The sequence below is a fragment of the Pieris napi genome, chromosome 16, assembly GCF_905475465.1.
Source record: "Pieris napi chromosome 16, ilPieNapi1.2, whole genome shotgun sequence".
In the NCBI taxonomy this organism is placed as follows: domain Eukaryota; kingdom Metazoa; phylum Arthropoda; class Insecta; order Lepidoptera; family Pieridae; genus Pieris; species Pieris napi.
Window position 1 is genome coordinate 1,728,945 of NC_062249.1, and position 23,905 is coordinate 1,752,849.

Sequence of the window (23,905 nt, forward strand, 5' to 3'; positions counted from 1 at the left end):
TATTACTATCGTAATCGTAATTAATAATCATAATAATAAAGCCCGTTTTATTTCCAATCGTGACAAAAAAACAAATTATTAAACACAGCTTAGATTATTTTAAATTTTTATACATTAATTTTTTTTTTGCTTGTTATTCTATATTCTAGCTTCCTTCAGTACCGTCGATCGGAACCCCTTCACGGGTATAGGCCTCCTCCAGCTTTTTCCAACTAACTCTGTCTATGGCTCTCTTTCTCCATTCGTTTCCTGCTACCGCTTCTATTTCTTCTATCCACCTTTTTTTTCGTAATTGTAATTAAAATACATAATTCATTTACAAAAAGTTGTTAAAATAAAAATATTTTAAGAGTTACATAATTTTAACGATTGAGCAGCCTAGTGTATTTGATTCCTGTGGGCAGACTTTCCGTCTATATGTGCATTTAACCCTAAATAGTCGACAGTGTATGTCAAGCTCAAAAGCCTACCTAATAAAAACCTAACTACCTATTACAAAAAAATCCCGAAAGAAATCCAAAAATCTGAGCCCCTAAAAGGTTTATAGCGATTGGTTTTTATATATCAAATAAGTGGTTCAAAAAACCTAAATCTTATTACGAAAATATTTTTAGGTTTTATATGCAACAATCTACCTCTAAGTGCTTAATAAAGTCAATGACATTATGATATTTCGTTTTATGTCTTTCTTTACTTCAGTGTTGAGTTTTGGTACCACGCGATCCTAAATTGAGAGAACTATGTTTTTTCATACAAAATCATCAGAATCGGTTTCGCTATTGAAAGCCTGAATATTCATCTAGTGGGCAGGTGGCTATGTCTTACGTTAGAGAAGAAAATTAAAAAAAAAATTACATGGAATTGTAAATCTACTACTCTAATATAACGAATAATAATAATATTGACGACTCATTGGTCTAGTGGTTAGTAGCCCTGACTGTGAATGGGTTCAGGGTTCGATCCCCGGCTGAGACGAACATCGATGCGATGAGCATTTGGTGTTGTTCTTAGGTCTTGGGTGTTTAAATATGTATTTATATGTCTATCTATCTATAATATTTATGTATATCCATTGCCTAGTACCCATAACACAAGCTTCACCAGCTTAGCATGGGACTAGGTCAATTGGTGTGAATTGTCTTTAAAAAAAATCCTAAACAATTTTAAAGTACAGTAATAGTAGTTTGCAAGTCCAGTTATAGTTTATTTGAAGACAGTGAATCATCCAGCTAGACAGCTGAGCGGCGCAGCTAACGGACGGGTACAGTTGTATGTCTGACGATTTATCGCCCGGGAAATCACTTGCAAATACGAGTACTATCGATATATTTTACTGCAGTAAAATCAACAAATAATTTTATAGAATACTTAATTTTATTTGTTAAAACTGAATACTGGTTTTAGACCAAGGAAAATTCTGAGTTTGTAAGGTGATGAAGAACCGCTAAAGGTAGACTAGCAATGTTGGTATAAGAATGTCGAAGATATTTCGAAAATTTTGGCTATAGTGATCAAAAAATCATTGATATCATCTATTATACACAGGCGAGTTTTGGCTTAGGTATCCAGAGTCAAAGGTGAGTAGTATTGGCCTAGTGGCTTGAGTGTGCAACTCTCATCCCTGAGTTCGTAGGTTCGACTCCGGCTGTGCACCAATGGACTATCTTTCTATGTCCGCATTTAACATTCGCTCTAGCGGAGTCTCAGAACCAAAAAGACGAAGGCGTGTGTCAGGCACAGGAGGCAGATTACCTACTTGTCTATTAGATTGAAAAAAATGATCATGAAACGGTTTCAGAAATCTGAGGCCAACCCCTAAGAAGGTTGTAGCGCCATAGAGTTTTTTTATCCAGAGTAGAGCCTTAACGCTAAGTATGACGCCTGTATGTCAAATCGAAAGTTTTGGAACATACGAAAGTCATATTTATATGTATACTTATTTATCAGAATTACTTACAAATTTTTCTTAATCATGAGCTTGCTATATTTGACGCCCTACTCAAATTTCGCGTTATATTATATTCGCGTTCAATCTGGCGCTGATAAAAGCTGGATATATATTAGAACAAAATACCACCCTATTATTAAGTTTAAGGCCAACCTCATCATGACTTAATAAAATACGTGAGTGACGTTTCAATTTTGTATAATTTCTTTTACCACCCATGATACCTTTTGTTTGTCGGCATATAGACATTGTTCGGTATAATTACCGATCCTTTGATTTTAATGAAAAATTTTACGGCAAGTGAGTGCGTTAAATTCTTTGTTCATTTATTTATTTCGTAATCTTACAGCTAACATAAATTATATAGATGGAATACAATAATACATTTAACTACAAAAAGGTATAAAAATTTACAAAAGGAAACAAACAAATAAAAATTATTCAATTTAACTAAGTGGTACCTAATTTGGCTATGTTGTGTGATGGTGTAAAAGTTAGGGCAAGTATGTGAAAGTGTGTATGAGAATTATTTAAATAGTCAATCAAATTTGATTTACTAAAAATTATTCAATTTAAATGTTGCCTACAGATTTATTTATATAACCGGATGTTAAGTTATACGTCACCCGTAGTCACATTTCCAGAGGGCTCGCAAGTGAGTTTCCGGCCGTTTAAGAATTGCTACGCTCTCTTCTTGAAGGATTCTAAGACGAATTGGTTCGGAATCACTTCAGTGGGCAGCTGGTTTCATATAAATGTTTCTCGTGTTTACCAGAACACATGTGCAGCTGCACTATCATAAGACACATTTCTTATGAATCGTTTCATTTTATGATCGTTGCATGTTATTGGATTGGATAGAGGTAGCTGATTGCAACCCGTAAAAATTCTAACTCAAAATTCATATAGATATATGAATCTCGGTCTCAGTTTGCATCTGTTTCTTTGATCATTTATATTTCATAGTTCATAGATTTTTGGGTTTGAGAAACGCTCCTTACGATGTATCGCTTCACCTGAATTCCATTGGTGCACAGCCATGATTCGAACGCACAACCTCAGGGATGACGATAGACCAATACTGTTCTCTACACCTATGAACCTCAAAAACCATATTCGCCACACAAACATGTTACGTACTCGCTCCTGATGTAGTTAGAACTGTATTTCATGAGCCTGTTAATTCTCAGTTAAATGTATATTAATTGTTATATAAATATCAAAACGAATTTTTGATAAGGTATGTTAATTTAAATTTACAATATTTTACATATACCATATAATTTAGTAGTAGAAGTTCGTGCCGATTAAATATAACATAACGACTGGAATAGGTTTCCGGAAAGTGTAATTAGTGCACCATCTTTGAACACCTTTAAAAATAGATTGGATAGTTTCTCCAAATCTCAAAATACACGCGCATTAGCTTATTAAACGCTGCCAGTGTGTTACTATACATAATAATAAATAATATAAAGTAAACTTAATAGGAATGTGAATAGCCTCTACACTTATTCGCTTAGCGCTCCCATAACAGTCTATTATAAGACAATGTTTAGCAAGGCATTGTCGCATACCGTCTAAGGTATTTATTGAACAATAAAATGGCCGAAGTGACCGGTAATAAATAAGGCTAATAGATAATAGTTGTAAGTAAATTGATAAAGGAATCTATCGCCGTGAGATGGTTCCCACGAGGGCGGCCTTGCGTCTAACGTACGGTTTAAGTAAACGGAAAAAGCGGGCACAAGCGGAGAAACAACTACAACAGAGACTTATATTGCGTTGAATAGATATTCAAAGACTCGGTCGAAATGGGGTTAACGAAAATGACGCCATTTTGGAATCAAGGCTAATCTAGGCGAGGCCATACAACTTCTGGACACCACGGGCCTAGTCAGAAGATTGTGTTAGTGCAAAGTACAATTTATTGTCAAGTCAGGCCAGGGAACACAAGGGCGTAGATCGGACGAGAACGAGAGCTTGACAATAAACTCGCCACTTTTTAATTGCTTATTTTTGGTGTCAACTTCTTGACACCACGGACCTAGTGCGAAGATTGAAAAGGACAAAACCATTTGAATTTGTGAATTGGTGTTTGCGCACGTTAGTGTTAAGTGCTACACAATTAAAAAATATAAAAAATAAGAACATAGTGTATATCCTTTAATAGAGACTAAGGTTTCGGACACTTTCTTATGTTAAATATTCTTATTAGTAAATTAGGTTAGAATTACTTATTAGTCTTTAGTTAGGCTAGATCATTATGTTCCATGATGTCCCAGTATTAAAAAAATTGAATCTGCTCTCTGATGGCGTAGCCCTGCTCTTTCGTGAATTTTGTAAACGTTGTTGACATTCATAAGCATGCTCTAAGAAGCATCTAAATTGAATAAACGTATTTTGATTTGATTTGATTTGATAGACGACTATAGCCTAATCAATTATGACAATCATTTTTACATTGCAAGCCTTCATATGTTTATTTTATCAAGAAAATATTTGTAAAGTGGCACATGACGTAGTAAGCGATAACAGAAATAAACAAAACAACAAACAAATAAAATTATAAAACAAATGAACATAATTATATTTAACAGGCACTGAACAACGGCGGGCCTTGTTAAATTTGTATTCTTATAACATCTTTTACCAGTGCTTGTAAATTTAAACATTTTATCGCCGTAACGTGTAACTCAGACAGCTGACAATTTACGGACTACCGGGTTCTTAAAGTAATGAAGGCTTTAATATCCATATAATATTTCTCCGGAGCTATAAATTGGCTTATATTTTATTTCATATGGTATATAAACCTATGATTATTATTCTCTTCAAAAAGCGAATAGTAGAAAAAACATTTCTACTATTGGAAAGAGTTCTTCTTATTTCTTCTTGCTCATTCTGTAAAGTGATCTTCATAGTTAATTTGACCTGGAACTGGAAGGCTGTATCTATTAATAACAAATTGAAATAAATAAATCAGTGACGCTGCTACCTTTTTTTATGTTTGGGCCTCAGATTTCTCTATCTTTTTCATGATCATTTGTCAATCTAATAGGCAAGTAGTCCTGTACCTGACACACGCCGTCGGCTTCTTGGGTCTAAGACAAGCTTTTGAGACAAACGATGTTTTTCTTCACCGTTCGAGCGAATGTTAAAAGCGCATATATACAGAAAGTCCATTGGCGCACAGCCGAAAATCAAACCTACGACCTCAGGCATGAGATTCCCACGTTGAAGCCACTAGGCCAACAATGTCTAATAACAAATAGCGTTTTGTATAATGTCACACAGAAAGCTAACATTCGTACAATTGACACGTCAGTAAGGACGCAGAGGCTGTGTCTAACACCATTGAGACGTCTTCAAAATGTTTTTGTAGACGAAGCACGTAGCAATATTATGTAATATTATTAATGCTCGACAATTTTTGAGTTACAAATTATTTATGTTGTCATAAAGTTATTAACGGTGTATCGATCAATATTTGGTTAATAGCTTTCCGATGGTAATTTGTTTGATAACATTTATTTAATGCGTTGCGTTGGCCCCTTGGCGTTGCGTAAAGATATAGTGTCTCACTGCAGCTTCTACCGCATTTACCATGGACAGCGTTTAGAGGAGTTGTGCGGATTAATAGCTCCAGCTAAGTTTTCCACCGAAATTCCACCCGTATGACCTTAATGTCAATCGTTCCACAGCTGAGCGTTATTTAAGGCAGTTATTTCACCACCACTGAAATATTCCGTGCGTTTCCTTATAAGGGTCCATAAGAATTGGTTTGGCCACGCATCAATGGGCAGCTGGTGCCACATAGTGGTGGTGCGCGGAAAAAAGTGCCTTAAAAATCTCTCAATTGTGGAATGTTGTATAATACTTATCAGTACATGTCTGAACATTTCCCTACTATGTGGTGAAATGTCAAAGTAAAAACTTAATTCGTTAAATCTATACGTTCTTCTGTTCCGTGAGTTTCATAGTTGCGTGAGGATTAAACATTTTGGACCACTTTTCGTATCTGATATTAATATCATATTACTGGGTAGTGAAGAGAACTCCCAATATCAGGATAAATATAAAAAAATCAGTGGCGTTTGAACCTTTTTTAAGTCTAGGCCTCAGATTCTGTATCTGTTTCATGATCATTCGTCGATCTGATAGGCAAGTAGGTGATCAGCCACCTGTGCCTGACACACGCCGTCGACTTTTTAGGTCTAAAGCAAACCGGTTTCCTTCACCGTTTGAGCAAATGTTAAATACGCACATAGAAATTAAGTCCATTGGTGAACAGCCGGAGATCGAACCTACGACCTCAGGAATGAGAGTCGCACGCATAAGCTACTAGGCCAACACTGCTCTTTTATATAAGAATACCTTCACAAGACCGTTCCGGGTCATTGTATATAATAATCGAATTTATCATTCGAGTGTCTATTCGATTACAATCGCTACCCAGCGGTCCCAATTTCTAACGAGCGATACTATATCATAACAGTTATCAGCATCGTTCGCCCTTGCAGATTTTGAGGGCAACGCTCGAATCGAATTCCACGCTGCGCTTGCGATAGTTTTGCTTTATTCAAGGATTTATTGATTTTGAAATAATTTTAGCTACAGCTGTGTTTCCGGTAAATGTTATCATAAATGATATTATAGCGTTTTGGGACTTTTTCTACGTTTTTCATATAACTTTCGTTATTTTTGATCGGAAAATCTTAATATAGTTATAATATGCAACATGAATTATTTATGGTTGGTTCGATGAAAATCACTTAGGCTGTTTATAATAATAAATAAAAATGAATAAATAAACTCCTATATAATAATATATTTAAAAAGTATATAAATATTTACAGTATTTAATAGATTATTATAGTATCAAATCATATATCACCCTTTAATGATATAGTCCATCGGAAGCCTTTCGGTTCAAAGATAATATACTTTCACAATCAATAACTTAGTGAGAAAATTTAAGGTTAGTTGTGTACATCGAGTTATCAAATTATTAGTCAGCCATATAAAAAAAATATTATATGTAAATTAATCAATAAAGCTTTTTATAAATTTGACGAATATTTAAATAATCCTAATCCTTAGGATTGATTTTCTCCAATTCAAACAATTTGTATGACTCAAAACTTAGCGATTAACCCTAGAAAGATAATCATATTTTGTAATACGGAAAAGATAATCATGCGTAAAATTTACGCAAGAATTTGAATTAGTTGTAGGTCTAGGTTTAATAGTTTATTTTAATGAATTGTATGTTATTATATATACACATATATTAGAATTATTAATACTGCAGATAATTTTTTAAACTCCTTTATTTTTACTTAAAAAAAAAGAAAACTTTAAACGTTGTCCGCTACTTCACTGTCGGTGTCCTCACACGGAAGCTCGTCATCACTTTGCATAAGAGCGGCCAGGATTTCGTGTTGGTTTCAATTGATACTCCCCATTGTGATATATATTTGCCTCAATATCTTTAAAAATGAAATTATAATATTAGTTATGATATAAAGTATTAAAACAGTACTAAAACTGTCATATAAGCCAAAATCATAAAAGTCACGATAAAGATAATCATGCGTAATTTTGACTCACGCGGTCGTTATATTTCAAAATCGGTGGCACTTACCTTATTGACACTTACGTCACGCGGCAGCTCCCAACGACGAATGAAATGTCCTAAACGCACAGCTATGGATTCGCGCTAATTAGAAAGATAGAGCAATTATTCGAAAACGCATGCGTAAATTTTACGCAGACTATCTTTCCAGGGTTAAAAAGAATGGCGGAAAGTTTCTCGCCAGTTTTTCTTACCCGCTCTACGCCCTTGACTTGCGAACTTGGTAGTAAATGTAAGTTTACAATTAATTTAACTTCTTTTTTGACGTTCATAAGTGTACCTACTTGTTTACCTATATGAATAAAGATATTTTGAGTTTGAGTTTATAATATAAAAATATTTGTTCTGCACAGTTTTACAAAATCCAAGGCGAAAAATAAAGACCTCTGTTTCTATTTATGTCTTTCTCAGACTTAATTGTAATTTATTTACACACATAACATAAACCCGTAAAAGACCTTGCAAAGCCTTATTTACGGGTTCTTGCAAGCCTCAAGGATAAAATAGGTACAATTTCTATGTTCTTAACCTCGCCAAAAGAGGAAAGAAATCGTATAATTTAAGGTCATTTTATAAATTACACAGAGCTCTTGTGAAAATCACAGTTTATAATTTCGCGTAATTGATAAATTATTTTTATTAACATTTAACATTTATAGACGGAACTTAGCTCCAAATTAAGAGGGAATGTCCAGGGGTTTTTTAGAGTACTTTATTCAAGAGGAAATTCTTAAAAAACACACGACTGTTTACAATTTATATCAAGCCTCGAACCCAAAAGTGTGGTTATAACTGAACTATCAAAAGCTAGTCCAAGTTTGAAACAAAAGCTATTTTTTACTACTTGAATAAATGTCGTATTAGAAATTACTTCTAGTACAACAAAAACTTTAGGGATTTCCAATCGATATTTAGGGGCATATTCTGTAGGAGTTGGAATTCTCTGGACGTCAACCTGCTCAGGGCCTCGGCACATACGGCTCGCATGAGCCCCTCACGGCCTTTTCTCCGACATCTGAGCCTGAATTCTTGCCTTACTTTCCCTAAAGTCTTTGTTCTAGTATTGTCAATGATATTTATCATTCATTGACATTACAACATTTCTGTTTTCAAATAACCTTGCGTCTCGCAACAATAAAGCAACCGCAAGATAAAAGCCGAGATACACTCATAAAATAAATATTTATTGCCCACTAAAATAATGTTCGCAAAATAAACATCGTTAACTCAGTATCGATCTTTAAAATGCATTTTGATAGTGGGAAAAGGTTTTTTAATATCTCGATAATTCAGACTACGGCTTGCAATGGCAATAAGATCTTAGGTATTTAATACGCCGACTGTTACCCCTCTGCTAAACTTCCAGTAAGACTGGTTCCCCGTGCATCCAGCGCGTTTCCTTCACCTTCACCAGGTCATCTGTCCACCTAGTGGGAGAACTTCCAACGCTACCAACGTTACCAGAGAATAGAGAGATAACAAGTGACAGCTACTATAAAGCTTCGATATTTGACAGATATTTTCCAGCCAGTCTCCTTGAACAGTCGAATCGCTGGCTGGCTGAGGTTCACATATCATGTGACTATTTTTATAAAATTTAGTTAGGGGCTAGGGGAGGGGGAACTCTTGTCAAATAGTATTATTGTCTAAGGCCGATGAATGATGAATCTAGTATAATAATCCCTAATCTTTTTTCTTGTAGGTATAAATTATTAGAGAAATATAATAGAAATTCTATTTTTAAAATTAAAATTTCGTAAAAATTTATATTTTATGCAAAATAATTTATTGAAATCTCAAATGATGAATTGTAAATTAAAATCCCACATGTTTATATTATCGAAGAAAATTTAATTTGTATTAATTTTCGACACTTAATATTTAATATTCCTAACATATCTTCTTCCTTTTCCCTCCCTCTAACGGAAATCTAATATTTTAGATTTGTATAAATATGAACAAGACTTAAAAATTAGTTTGCCTATAGGTTTCACTTGTGACATGACGTGTAATTTGTACGCACGCCCTTTTTTTTATTTGTTACAAAGTGTTAATAAAAACTCAATAGTTTAGTCAGAAAGATATATCATGTCGAGTTAATTTAAATCAGGAATCATTTAATAGCGAACTAAAGATGATCGCTAATTAAATGAAAACACCTGTTCGACTCACCCACCCGTGAAGTACGCTACAGTTAATTTACGGGATTCCATTTGTATTGGATCAATTTAATTTATCGACCAAGGGAAATCAGAACTCTAATATGTGGAATAGAGTGTATTTCTTCCTAATCTGTATCTGAAGGTGACTGAATTATCTGAATATAATATCAATTTAATTACACAAAGCCTTCCTTTTGAACTATAAAAATAATATTTTTAACAATAATAAAATGAATCTATTTTAAATATAGATTAAAACATTATATTATATTGATGTTAATACAGAAAAATCTACCAATTATGTTTTAAGTCCGCCATTCAGATTATTGTATAATCTGTATAAAATAGAAATAGGCCACAGAATAAGAAACAGACAACAATAGACTTTGTTTTCGAGGATCACATTTAGATCATAGTTTTATCATTTTCGACAATATCCCAGTAGTAGTCTCAGTAGTATTAACAGTAGTAGTAGTCGGAATCTCGAACTATACAAAAAAGTACTTGAAGAACTATGAAACTATGGAATAAGAGCTACTAGATAAATTATTAATATATTTATTTTATATAAGTATTATCTAATATATTTAAGCCTTTATAATATTTAACTTAATGTAAGATTATTTATTTTAACAGCTGATACAATAACAACAAAAGACAGTCAAACAAATAAACACACTAGCTGAAGTCGTGTTTTTTCTTTCAATATTAATTTATAACATCGCTCTTACGGTCGTGAAATCATTCCTTAAAACCAAAAAGCCGACGGTGTGTTCCAAGTACAAAGACTTTAACAAATAAAAATCACGAAACATATGAAATCCAAAGCCAACAAGGGTAATGTTTTTTTTAAAAGAAACTCATTTGCGGTGAACCGTATCTAATTTAAATCCAAATAATAACATTGAATGGCCTAAGAATAAAAGCAAAATAATCCTCCAATAAACAACCATTTGTCTCACTGACAGGAGCTGTAAGGCATTGTTTAAATAGCTTGGCTTATCTAAGGTTTCCGTTATGGCTTATAACATCAGCAATAGCTCGTAAGCTGAAAATCATAGCCGTATCAATAAAACTAAGAGCGAGCCGCGATACCGTTGCATCGGCCCCTCCTCTATTGCAATCTGAAGGTATGTTCGACTTGGGCCCTTTGTTCACAATAGGCTTAGTTTAGACATGTTTTTATTTATTTATAAGTAATCTTACAGCTATAGATATATTGTTATATTATTTTTTAAGACGGAAACCACTTCAAAGTCAATGACCCGGGTTTTAGCTAACTACACCATACCAAAGAGGAAATATTTTAGCAAGCCGGAGGACTTAGATTTTATTTAGCAGTAGTAACAATTTCTTATTTCGTTTCGTTTCGTCAATTAGTTTGTTGAATGTTTAATTTCAGTTTTCTTTTTTATATATTTATGTTTTCTGTTTCGTATATTTTGTTTAACGATGTAATCTGTTTTGGCTTTGTATATTATATATAGTGTTTTCTTATATTTGAACCTTGAGTCAACATCCATGATATATACAGGCGCCTGCAATAGGCGTAGCCAGAAGCCAGCAGAAGTAGCAGGTTTTTTTTAAATATAACAATACTAAGAGCAAATGGGCAAGAGGTTCAATTGATATTAAATGATATATTGTCTCTCATTGCCACAGGGCTCGCAAGTGCGTTGCCGGTCTTTCAAGAATTGGTACGCACTTTCCTTTGAGGACCCTAAATCGATTTGGTTCGGAAATATATACATTGGTGGCCAGCTGGTTCCACATAGTGCTGGTGCGCGGTATAAACCTAAAAAAACGCTCAGTTGTGAAAAGACGGACGTCGAGGTGGAATGTTGAATGATTGTGGAACGAGGGTGGATGATAAATATTTATTTCTACTACGTCAAACAATTTTACTCTATTGTTCGTGCTGGGTCTATGCCAAGTGGAACAAAGCGAATAGTTCCTGGCGATAATTATATTTCGTGTCGATAGTAACAGATAGTTGGTCGCGATTTAAGATTACTGCCGAACAAAGTATGACCACTTCAGTGAGCTATTAATACCATATACACGTAGAATGATCGTAAAACTAAATTACTGATGCATTGTTATGATTGTCTTTATATATATATTATATATATACTAGCGACCCGCCCCGGCTTCGCACGGATGCAATGCTGATACTAAATTCAAAGTGCTATAGAGTATAGGGAGAACCGCGGCCTCCGACGCGCTGCGTCCCGCAATTATTAAATTTGTAATATCATCGAAAATATTCATTTAAATCATATGCTGTAAAGGGCCTTATAAATCTATATTAAATCAACAATTTATTTAAGGTATTTAATTGGATAAGGATTAATGCTGTATTGGTTAAAATCGCTTCGAAAATTAGCCATTATTTGTCGTAAAAAGTAAATGACAAAAAAAAGTTATTGTGGGTTATCCATAAGAGATAGACATATACCGTCACGGACTTTTCTGTAGACCTTTTCAATGTGTACAATACTTAGTACATTATTTTGATAAAACTCGTAGGGTTCAGCCTGCGTTTGCAATGTAAGCGGAAAAAATGTAATTATTTACGACATCACATTAGAAACCTCAAAAATAACAGTACTTCTTCACTATTTAATAGATGTTATTATACATATAAACCTTCCTCTTGAATCACTCTATCTATTTAAAAAAACCGCATCAAAATCCATTGCGTAGTTTCAAAGATTTAAGCATACAAAGGGACATAGGGACAGAGAAAGCGACTTTGTTTTATACTATATATATATAATTCTTCTGTGAGTGTGTATGTCACTGAACTTCTCTCAAACGGCTGGACCGATTTTGATGAAATTGTTTGTGTGTGTTCAAGGGGATCTGGGAAAGGTTTAGATTCACAAATCAGCCCGCCAGATGGCGCTGCAGTCGGTACTTTCATACTTTGCTTTATTAATTGCTTGAAATATCATGCAGGACAACGTCTGTCGGGTCCACTAGTTTTCTATAATGCTTTGACGTGACTTAAGTCTATAGACTCTGATTAAAAATGGTAAAGGTATAACTAGTTTTGCATACGCAAATACTACATATCAAGGCGTCGCCTGTATGTAGGGGCAACACCCATAGAGAAATAAACTATTTTTTTGAGAATAATATTGACAAAATTTGTTTTTGTTATACAAAATACGTTTGTGCGTGCGTGCGATACAAACAAGTATTCTCGGAATTAAATTACGCGACAAACGGAAAAGTGAATGTATTCGCAGAAAAACAAAAATAATTGATGCCCTACAACTTAAATGGAGATGGGCAATGCATGTAGCCTGTTACACAGATGAATGAACCGAATGAACTGGTCCAAAAAAAACAAGGCAGACTAATAGATCGACAGGATCGAAGGGTAGCTGGAAAAAAATGGATGACGATGATAAAAAATTAAATATGGTGGAAAAAGTAGGAGGAAGCCTTCCGGACAGAGGCCAAATTTTAAAGTAATAAAATTCTATATACAGTCAAAACCGTTTAGAACAACATACCGGTTATATTTAACAAAATCAAAAACAAAATACCATTGTATAATAAGTTCTTAATAACAACGTCATCGGCTGTTACGACTATCGGTTTTTACGACCATATATGAGTAGTCCCTTCGATGTCTTTATAACAGATTTTGACTGTATCTATTTATTAAAATATGATGTGGATGAATAAAGGCTTATTATTTTTTTCCTTTGGGAAGTAAAATAAAAATTAATAATTTAACTTATTTACAACATCGTTAAATTCACAAACTATTATTACTATTATCGTTAGTAAGTATAGTAATCAATTGTTTCGGAGGCGACACGTTACGGTGAGTTAAATAAAGAAAAGTATACACATTTAATCTCTTCCCGATGCAGCATAAAAACAATCTAAACGAGTTAGTTATTAGACTGCTTTAGGCCTTAAATTAAGTTACTCAAACTAGGCTTATTAGGGGCACAAGAATAAGAACATCTGATTCTTAAAAAATAATCATTGTTTTGTCAAAATAAAAGTCTTGCTGTTTTGGTTCCGTGTTAGGGAGGAGTTAAAAGACAATCCACAGAACTCCAAAATCACTCATTTTACATAGCAAGCTTACGTATCCAAGCTCATAGGTTGTTTTTTATAACATTAAATGACTTTCTAAATTAATAAATTCCAGAAAAATTATGCGATCGTTTCTGATCACGCACTAAAACAGGATCGCGTGACTGACAAAATAAGAATCTTAATTAGATACCAATCATTTGTCGAAAGGAATTTAAATAATAGGTGTAATCGGATTTAAAATTTAACGATTTTAAATATTAAACACGTGAAAAATACTTGAATCTCCGATACAGCGATTTATTTGTACAAAGTTTTTAAGTGTTATAGTTAACTTAGTGATTTAATTTAAGGCCTAAAACAGTCTAATAACTAACTTGCTTAAATTGTTTTAATGCTGTGTCGGGAAGAGATTAAATGTGTGTACTTTTCTTTATTTAACTCTCCGTAACGTGTCGTGTCCGAAACAATTAATTACTATACTTATTTAACAATAATAGTAATAGTTTGTAAATTTAACGATATTTTAAAGAAGTAAAATTATTCAAATTATTCATTTTTATTTGACTTCCCAAAGGAAAAAAATAATAAGCCTTTATTCATCCACATCTTTGACATATATTATACTACAAATAGATATATGTATTTATTTATAATTTTATTACTCTAAGATGTGGCCTCGTCCGGAAGATGGCTTTCTCCAACATTTTCCAACATATTTTGTTTTTTGCCGTCAATTTTTTCCAGCTACTTTCGATCTCGTCCGCCCATAGCTTTATTGGTATCCCTTGTTTCTTTTTAAACGAAAAAAGCCTATACCAAATTTAAAATGTGCCTTGTCTGGGAATTCTCAAAAAAAATATCTCGCTATTTCATGACATTTTTAAATACATATGAATAATGCTATTCTCTTTATATATTGCTATTTACATATGAAGTTACAAACTATCCATTGATTTCCAGTTACAATGGTATCTTAATGTCAAAATTATTACCATTATTACTCACCGTCCTCCTACCGTTACTTCGTCTGTAAGTAGTAAATTAAGACGAAGAAATCCTGGGCGTGGCCCTATCTTACATCGACCATCAACAATAACTTTCCAGCATCGCTCATCTACCATTTATTATTAAGGTAATATAAAATATTTATTTATTAATAAGGCAATGGACACATCACAAATATATTTAATAAAATATAAACAAATAATAATAGAAGTGTCCTTAAATTGTTTCACAGATAAGATGCTTTTTATAAAACTATGTATACACAGCTAAAAAAAAAACAATAATAGAAACGAAAATATACACAACAAATAATTTTATTAATAATTATTCATACATATTATATTATACGTAATTATTACAGTTATAATACTCGTAGATTATTATTTCATTCATATTTAAATTCTTGTCACAGCTATTTACATTTCATCGCCTGCCATTGTATCACCTTTTAGATACAATTAATTTCTTAAACATACATATAACTTTTCTAAACTTATGAAGGGAAACGTTATGAAATGTCTGTAAATTTACATTTACTACCAGTTCTCAAGTCTAAGTCGGACGAGAAGAACTGGCTAGGAACTCTGCCTTATTCTTCAACTATTTTATTGTGGAATAATTAGTAAGGAACTACAACCTTCACACTTTCCTCCACATGCCGTGAAATGAAATGATTTTATTTTACTGGCGTTCCAAGTCAGTGAGACAATATTAAACATCGTTTCATCATCGGACATCGAGGCAGAATACGAAATTCCCCCCGTATCACCTCGACGTCCGTCGTTCCATAACTGCCCTGCGATTCTGTAACTCACTTCACGAACTCACACAGCGGTTTTCGCATCGGCGGTCTCTCTCAAATCAGTTGTGAAGCAGTCATTTTATGATTTGGCATTCTGATAAACAATAAAGTACAAGCTCCCACCTTTTCAGAATGCCAAATCATAAAATGACTGCTTCACGACTGATTTGAGAGAGACCGCCGATGCGAAAACCGCTGTGTGAGTGCGTGAAGTGAGTTACAGAATCGCAGAGCAGAGCGTTTTCTTCAAGGCAGTTTTTGCCGCGCACCACCGCTGTGGAACCAGCTGCCCACTGAAGTATTTGCGAACCAATTCGACTTAGGGTCCTTTAAGAAAATGAGCGTACCAATTCTTTAAAGGCCGGCAACTTGCCAGTCCTCTGGCAATGTGAGTGTCTATGGGCGGCGTATTCACATTTGTTACAAAAAAATCCATAATCGCTTCAAAATTACCATAGGGCTAATAATTCTTTCACACTTCATTATAAAACGTTTATATTGAAAGCAAGATAATTATGGATCTCCTTTTTCCTTTTAAATTGTATAATATTATATCTCTGTAAAGAGCCTTTACAAATATATCGATCACAATAATTGGTGCGTCAAGTATGACGGCTGACGATGGAACGTCATTTCTCATTATGTCATGATGGCTTCCTGATTGCCTTCCGTGACGAGCGATATGCTTGATAGGATACTTAAGCTAAGATCTTCTGTAGTACCGAGTTAAGCACGTTCAAAGGTGGGTTCGCCTGTACACAAAATAAGTCTGTATTTATTTACAATTGCTTGCCTAGCTCGGCATACTGATATAATGGCACGTTTCAATGTAACTAGCACTTATAGGCAAACATAAAAAACTCGCACGGAAAAAATACATCGATTCATAAATTATAAAAAAGTAAAGGAAAATTGATTTCAAAGTGTGAGGAGAGCAACTATGGATATCCAGACCTAGCTCGTTTATCAGATATCAATGAGTTCTGTGAAAAACGCGATCTTCTGAAAGGAGGGATAAATGGGATGATGGGGTATCTAGGTACACGAAATAAAACATATATGTTTAGGTATATAGTTGGCAAGATTCCCTAATATCCTATATTATTTATTAACACTTTTCATATAACATGAATTAGGGAGGCAACGGGCGGCCTTATCGCTAACCAGCGACCTCTTACGGCAACCCCGGTATCTATTAGGTGGTCCCATAGACATCCCACCAGTTGACTTGTACGTTGCCGGCCTCTTATCCCACTTAACTCAAAAAACTTTATCTTACCCTGGAATTAACCAAACCATTAATTTGCATGAATTTTTTTTTATTTTTAGATAATTGTTACTTTGACACTCTTTGGTACGTTATAATTCTTATTCCGACTCCTGCTCGAAGTACCAGTATAATTGCTTTGTTAAATAATGCAGCTTCACCCTAAAACTAATTACATGTTATAATTAACTTATAATCTTTGAAATCCTTTCTTCTCAGAATGATTGATAACGTTCACTTATTATGTATTCGATCTTCATAGGACTGAGTTTATTTAGAAAATAATTGGAAGAATATACTTCACGATTGACGTCATTAATGCCACGGGTACAAACATACAAAAATAATATTTTTTAAATTAAAAGGTACAAAAAAATAAAAAAATTTATTACAAGATTTAAGCTCGGTGGCGGTTGTTATAGTTACGTTTAAAAAGTTGTTTAATGAAACAATTTGAAGCTGGGGTCAACTGGCTTTAATCGTTTAAGACATGAGCTTATAACTAACATAGGGGATAGTGGGGTTGCGACGCTGGATTAACAAAAAACTAACTTGGCACATTTCAGGGTTCTTAAATCTAAGTGACGCTCATGTTACCTGTAAATAAAATAAGTGTAGTCAGTCTATTGGACATTATCGGAAACGAGAATGTTATATTACAATTTATGAGTGTGTAAAACTAAAGGGCTCATTTTGGCTTCAAATGTGGGATAATTGCTAACATTTGGTTTACGCTTCTAATGATTTACTAAAATATATATGTAACTTAACTAATATTAGCTTACATAACTCAAGAACCACAGAAAAAATATACTATTACCAAAATTAATCTAAACTAAAAACTAAAAGCTTCACGAATCACACGTAATATTGTTTTGTTTGAATCTATAATTATATTTTAAAGTGATATATTTTTTATATATAAGTATATCTATACTGCATTAGTATTTAAACATTCAGATCGTATAACCAAAACAATGCAAAAACATTATGACAATAGACCGTTTAGCGTTATGTGTGTCATAAACTACAGAATGAAGCGACTATAGAATAAAAATTTTAAGAAGCGGAGCCTCCTAACCCAACGATCTGCTGTCTCTCTGCGTGACAATTATGAACTTAGTGGTACCTCGATACGATTGTCGTAATATATGAGTGCTTTAAGATGAGAGCAAGATTTGAGGACCCATTTTTTGTGCATGCGTTGCCGGCCTTTGAGGGAGTACGTTGAATAGTTGGAGGTAGTTTTTCGCACCTCAGACTATTGAATTAAAGCATGAAATCATTTTCATGTCGCCAAACGTACATTGTTTCTTTCCATTTTTCGTCATCGTTTCTTGAAGTAAAGGAATGGAAAAAATATATGGTGGATTTGAGTTGTTTATGTATCAATTTTAAAGATCGATACACGACTGAAATAACTTCGCTTGATAGAAAAAAAATCCAAACATAGCCAATTTTTGACACTTTGAATTTTATTATTTTTACACTTTGAAATTTACACGATATATTTTATCGCAAGCCAAGTTATCCATTTCAGAAAAAAAAAATGATAAAATTACATTAATTTAATGTTTTACATAACTAATTGTTATTATGCAGTGCTCCAGCTCTGCTGCTGAGGAGCTGGGATAGGGCCTTAACAAAAACAACTAAGGTGGTGTTTTGGCGTTGGATCCGATTAATGGCATTTCAATTAATTTCAATAGGGGAAAATTGTTTTGTAATACGAGCAAGGTTACGTAACGTTTGTCCACTGCACATATTTATTGTAATTATTATTTTTTCTTAAAACGATGAATCTCAAAAACACGAATATTAAAAAATTAACTTAGACCACAATGCGGTTGCATATTTGTGAAACTCTAACAATAGACTGTTTAGCACATTTATGTTTTGCGAGAACTCGGCACGTCTGCCACTTTCCATTTACATACAAAACACATTCATAATTAATTGCTGTTATTTAACTGTTATTATATGCGGTTAATGCATAAAACAAGATTGTGTACCGACGAAACACATAGAAATAGAATCTAATATATAAAATTCTCGTGTCACAGTTTTCGTTGCCATACTCCTCCGAAACGGCTTGACCGATTTTGATGAAATTTTTTGTGCTTATCCGGTATCTATGAGAATCGGCCAACATCTATTTTTCATCCCCCTAAATGTTAGGGGTAGTCCACCCCTAAAAAATTTTTATTATTTTTTAGACAACATTTTTAATTTCTTTTTTTTTATGATACAACATACAAAAATACATACAACCCCTAATTTTCACCCCTCTACGATCAACCCCTATTTTTTATTATAAATGATATACATGGCAAAACGACGTTTGCCGGGTCAGCTAGTCTTCTAATAAAATATTCATAAACATTTCAAGTGTAATCTCGAAGATCGGGCCCAAAGTTAATAGTATTTGTTTTTGTAACATTACCGATATCTAGGACAATTGCAAACTCGAAGCCTGAATGTGAAAGTCAGCAAGGAATTTGTGAATGTGTATGCCATTTGATTATTCTAATTAGCACCGTAATTACTGTCAAACGAAATTATTTTATATGTAAAACTAGCCGTTTCGCGCCCGCTTTGCTGGACGAATTAAAATAAATTTTATGTTTCATTATTTTATTTTTTTTCATATTTTTATTATTCTTCTTTTTAACTTCCCGCTAAGAAAATTGAAATATTTCGAAAATCGAGTTTTTAACAGATGTTGACGTTTTGCTGTTCTAGGAAGCCTCTTTTGTTTTTATTAGCGGGAAAATTTTTCATAAAAGTAAAACAGAAATAAAAAAATGAAGGAACGTTGGAATAATAAATAAATAGCCATAAACCATCTACGAAAAATTTCGCATCGAATGGATCGTTTCATGTCGATACGATCAGTGGTTTAAGCGTGAAAGAGCCTCAAACGAACACCATTTTCTTTTTATATATATAGACTAGCGTTTGTTTTGCCATGTATATTATTTCTAGGAAACATTTTTTTAGTTCAATAAAAGTAACTATCTACAATCATAAAAATTAGGGGTTGTATGTATTTTTGTATGCTGTATACTTAAGGAAAATTATCACACCATTATGTGTGGCACTCTTGCAAATCAGTTTTTATTAAAAAAACTATGCTATAGGATTGTAGCGCCAATATATACTCATTAATAAGGTTAATAGGATCTAGTTATATATTTAAACGCCTATAAACGCTTGACCTAAAAACTCTTATTCAAGGCTATTCAAAATGTCACGCTTTAATTGATAACGTTGCTAAACCACAATAAACAGTTACACAACATTTAATGGTCGGGAATCGAACACAATACCCCTTTGTCGTCTGATTAATGAATTCACTTGATTAATTAATCGATGTAAGCTAATGACAACTTGGTGTTTAGCCAATGCAACTTAAACCACAAATTTTTCCATTTCGTTTACAAATATCGTTATTCTAATTAAAATATTACAATAAGTAATTAAATATTACATTTATTTTTGTCCAACATACAAATATAAGGTATTAACAACATTCTAAACCTACATACTATAATTAAACATGCATGTATAGAAAAGTAGTATCTTTAACGCTGGCAGCATTTCCTTGATGTATTGCGATACTTATTTGTTCAGCGATAAAATTAATTAGTAGTTATATTTATTATTTTATACAACACGTCTTAAAACTTTAGCTTTATTCCCTATGTATGGATATAATTCTTATATTTACTTTTTGTTAGATATGATAATATATTGCGTCTTTATCTCTAGATCAATCTAGATTATGTCAAAAAATATTGTTCCAAACATTTCATTGTATCTATGGTTCCTGCCAAGGGACAACTATTTATAAGGATTATAAATAAGTAAAAAATAAAAATAGCCCTTTTTTCGTTTCTTTTTATTCTCAAATAAATTAAAAATTAAGTCCGTTCTCCTCCAGATCCTTCTATTTTCGATACTCTTGACCCAAATATAACCAATATAAGGAAAGTATATATGAATGCAGTACTTTCACAAAAAGACAAAATGCCACACCCAAATCAAACTACAAATAAATCAATCTAACAGAAAACATTGTTTCCGTCCGTCCCTGATACGTCATTCATTTCGATTAATGTCGACCTGAATCGATTTAATTAATCGGCAACTAAATTCGATAACGAATAATCAAAATATTCAATAAAAACGAAAGTGTATGGAGAAAATTGTTTCATGCGTTTTGTTACTTTGATTAAAGTTTTAGTATAATGTATACTTTCTTCTAACATGCATTTTAGATTTAGGATTATAGTACTTGGAATAATGAAGTCCCCCGGCTGTATATATCTGTAACAACGCGATAAATTCAACAGTTCTGAACGGATTTGTGCACGATTTTCACCAATAGAATAGTGTTACCGGAAGATTCACGCGTATAATTCGTAATGGTTTTATGTATTGACTGAAATATAATAATTACATATGTATGTAATTACTTTTGATAAAAAGAATGAAAATCTTTGTTTATACATATTACTATGGATGGTCACAGAATATAAAACGGTGTATATACTATAGAATGACCAGCCACAGAGTATAGAACGGTTGCACAAAGAATCAAGATTGTAAAAACTTACAAAGGAATGTTGCTGAAAACTAGCGAATTTAATAAATTAAAGATTAAGTGCAAAACATGTGACGTGTAACAATAAAATAAAGTTAATACTTGCAACGTAACACCAACGGGTTTGACCTGCAATTTAAAAAAAAATCATCGCAGACCTGTTATTCTTCAACTTCTTTGAAATCCGATAAAACTTCCTCTCTGAGAACTGTTTCAGTTGGTAATACTTTAATTTCGTACGAACTAATCTTACGGAGTTAAGGTTCTGTAATAGTTATGTTTATCGAGATTTTTCCAGTGTCCTCATTTCTGATTTCTATAATAACAGCAAATCATCCAGGTCACTAGTTACATTGAATACTAGATTCTGATCAGTTTCTATAGAAACATCAAGATATAGACTTTCATCAAATAAATTTCAGTATATAATAATAATAATAGCCTTTATTGCTGTGAAATACTTATTCTAGTACATAAAAATGTGAAGTACTAAATACCTAGTGTATTTAACCCGCAAGCCGGTTAATTTCTATTTTACAGCTAGTCCTTGGACATAGGCTTCTAATATGGAATCTATTGGTGTCCTCTTGGTGTTGGTGTCTTGGTGTATGTGTAGCCACATAGGACCAACTGTTCTACCTATATCATCTTCCCATCTTTTTAATTGTCTTTTTCGTTTTCTTTGGAGGAAGTCATTACGTCGTTTTTTTCGTCCATTTATCTTCTCTTTGTCTTCTCTCACAATGTGTCCAGTCCATTTCCAATTCAGTCTTTTACTAGAAGTAACAGCAATTCTAAACTTTTTCATGCCCTTTATTTCGTAAAGTAATATCTCTATCTTTCAATTTCAAGCAAGGAGTGTTCTACCTTTCGATACTATTTGGACATATTCTTAGTTTGTTATCTAAATAAATAGTTTCTAGTCTTACCTTACTTAAAAAACCTAAATAACTTCATATCCGCTTTTATAATAAATAACATACATATTTAAAATAAAATTCGTTTTCGTTCGATTGATAATTTTATCTGCAATCAAACATGTCGAATTACGTTTAATTGCTATATCAATCAACAAAAACGTGTGAACTAGGAAATAGAACAAAAACTTTGCACAATAATCGAATCTCGATCGAAGCAAGTGGATTGTATAGGTCAATATCGCCTAACCACAAATTACTTCAAGGTTATAAAAAGGTCATACCATTCCTTTGTTTCAGTAACCTACAAACTACTTACAAGATTGGATCATGACAGATTAGGAGTGACCACAGACGCAAAATTAAAAATGTTGCGGTTGCCGCGCATTTGAAAATGACAGGTCACTGACACAGATTCAAAATGGCGCATAAACTAAAGAATAATCACTACGTCGCTACCCACCGGTCTGGCGTTGATTCTCCTTCCTCGGGTGGATTTCCGCACAGAGCATCATCACGAGATGAGAATGACAGCCATCGGGCGCCCTCGGAGAGGACTTTATCGGAATATACGGTGAGTACCAGCTTAAACGGGTAATTATTTAGCGGAAGTAGTCCATTCGGTTTTAATTGCTTGTCCATTACAGCATAGACAAATGGGCGGATTATAACCGCATTCTATGGATATCTATCTAATGCTTTAAAATAAAATATAAATAAATCAGTAGCGCTACAACTTTTTAGGTCTGGGCCTCAGATTTCTGTATCTGTCTAATAGGTGATCAGCCTCCTGTGCCTGACACAAGCCGTTGACTTTTTAGGTCTAAGGCAAGTCAGTTTCCTCACGATGTTTTTCTTCCACTTTTGATGTAATGTTAAATGCGCACATAATGAAACTCCATTTGTGCACAGCCGGGGATCGAACCTTAGGGATGAGAGTCGAACTCTGAAGCTACTAGGCCAACATCTAATTCTTTATATTTACTGTAGTGGTCAATTATATTATATGATATGGTATATAGGACGGGAGACGTTACCACACCAGACGGGGCCCAAATCGCCATGTCAAGATTTGCCGACATCATCAGTATACTGAATAATATGTAATGTTGGACATTACCAACCAAGCACTGAAGACGAACCAAGATAGAGCTTAATCATAATTATGTTTACGATGCTTGCGTAGGCGCACGAAAACTACTAAGAAACAAACAAGTACGTTCTAATTTGCGTTCCAAAGTATTGACGCAACTTCCATCCGTAAAATTGCGAACAGACGCCTTCTGACTATAATAAAATTCGATTCCGTGTCCATCTGTTCGCTTGTAAAGTTTTAAATGAGCTTTAAATTAACCAGCTAATTTTGACTTACAAATAAATACAGCAAACGAAAACACTAAAATAAATTGTTTGGCAACGGACAATGCTGAACAAAAATGCTGGCAACATTTTTTTTTTATTAATATTTTGCACATCATAGGCGTTCTATTGATTA

The 23,905-nt window shown here is 33.4% G+C and overlaps 1 protein-coding gene and 1 long non-coding RNA gene across 3 annotated transcripts in view; one reads left to right on the forward strand and one right to left on the reverse strand.

Annotated features, from left to right (window-relative positions):
• The window catches only part of LOC125057234, a 94,828-nt gene that overhangs the window by 56,348 nt on the left and 14,575 nt on the right, over nt 1-23,905 (forward strand). For both annotated transcript variants that reach the window (XM_047660798.1, XM_047660797.1), the window contains one exon: nt 22,711-22,984. In XM_047660798.1, the coding sequence (XP_047516754.1) occupies nt 22,832-22,984 (153 nt within the window). In that variant the 5' untranslated portion in view covers nt 22,711-22,831. The remainder of the gene's footprint in view (nt 1-22,710; nt 22,985-23,905) is intronic.
• LOC125057235 lies at nt 7,101-7,744 on the reverse strand. The gene is made up of 2 exons (XR_007118184.1): nt 7,596-7,744; nt 7,101-7,440 (listed from the first exon to the last, which is right to left on the reverse strand). It is a non-coding gene; the product is annotated as an uncharacterized LOC125057235 (long non-coding RNA).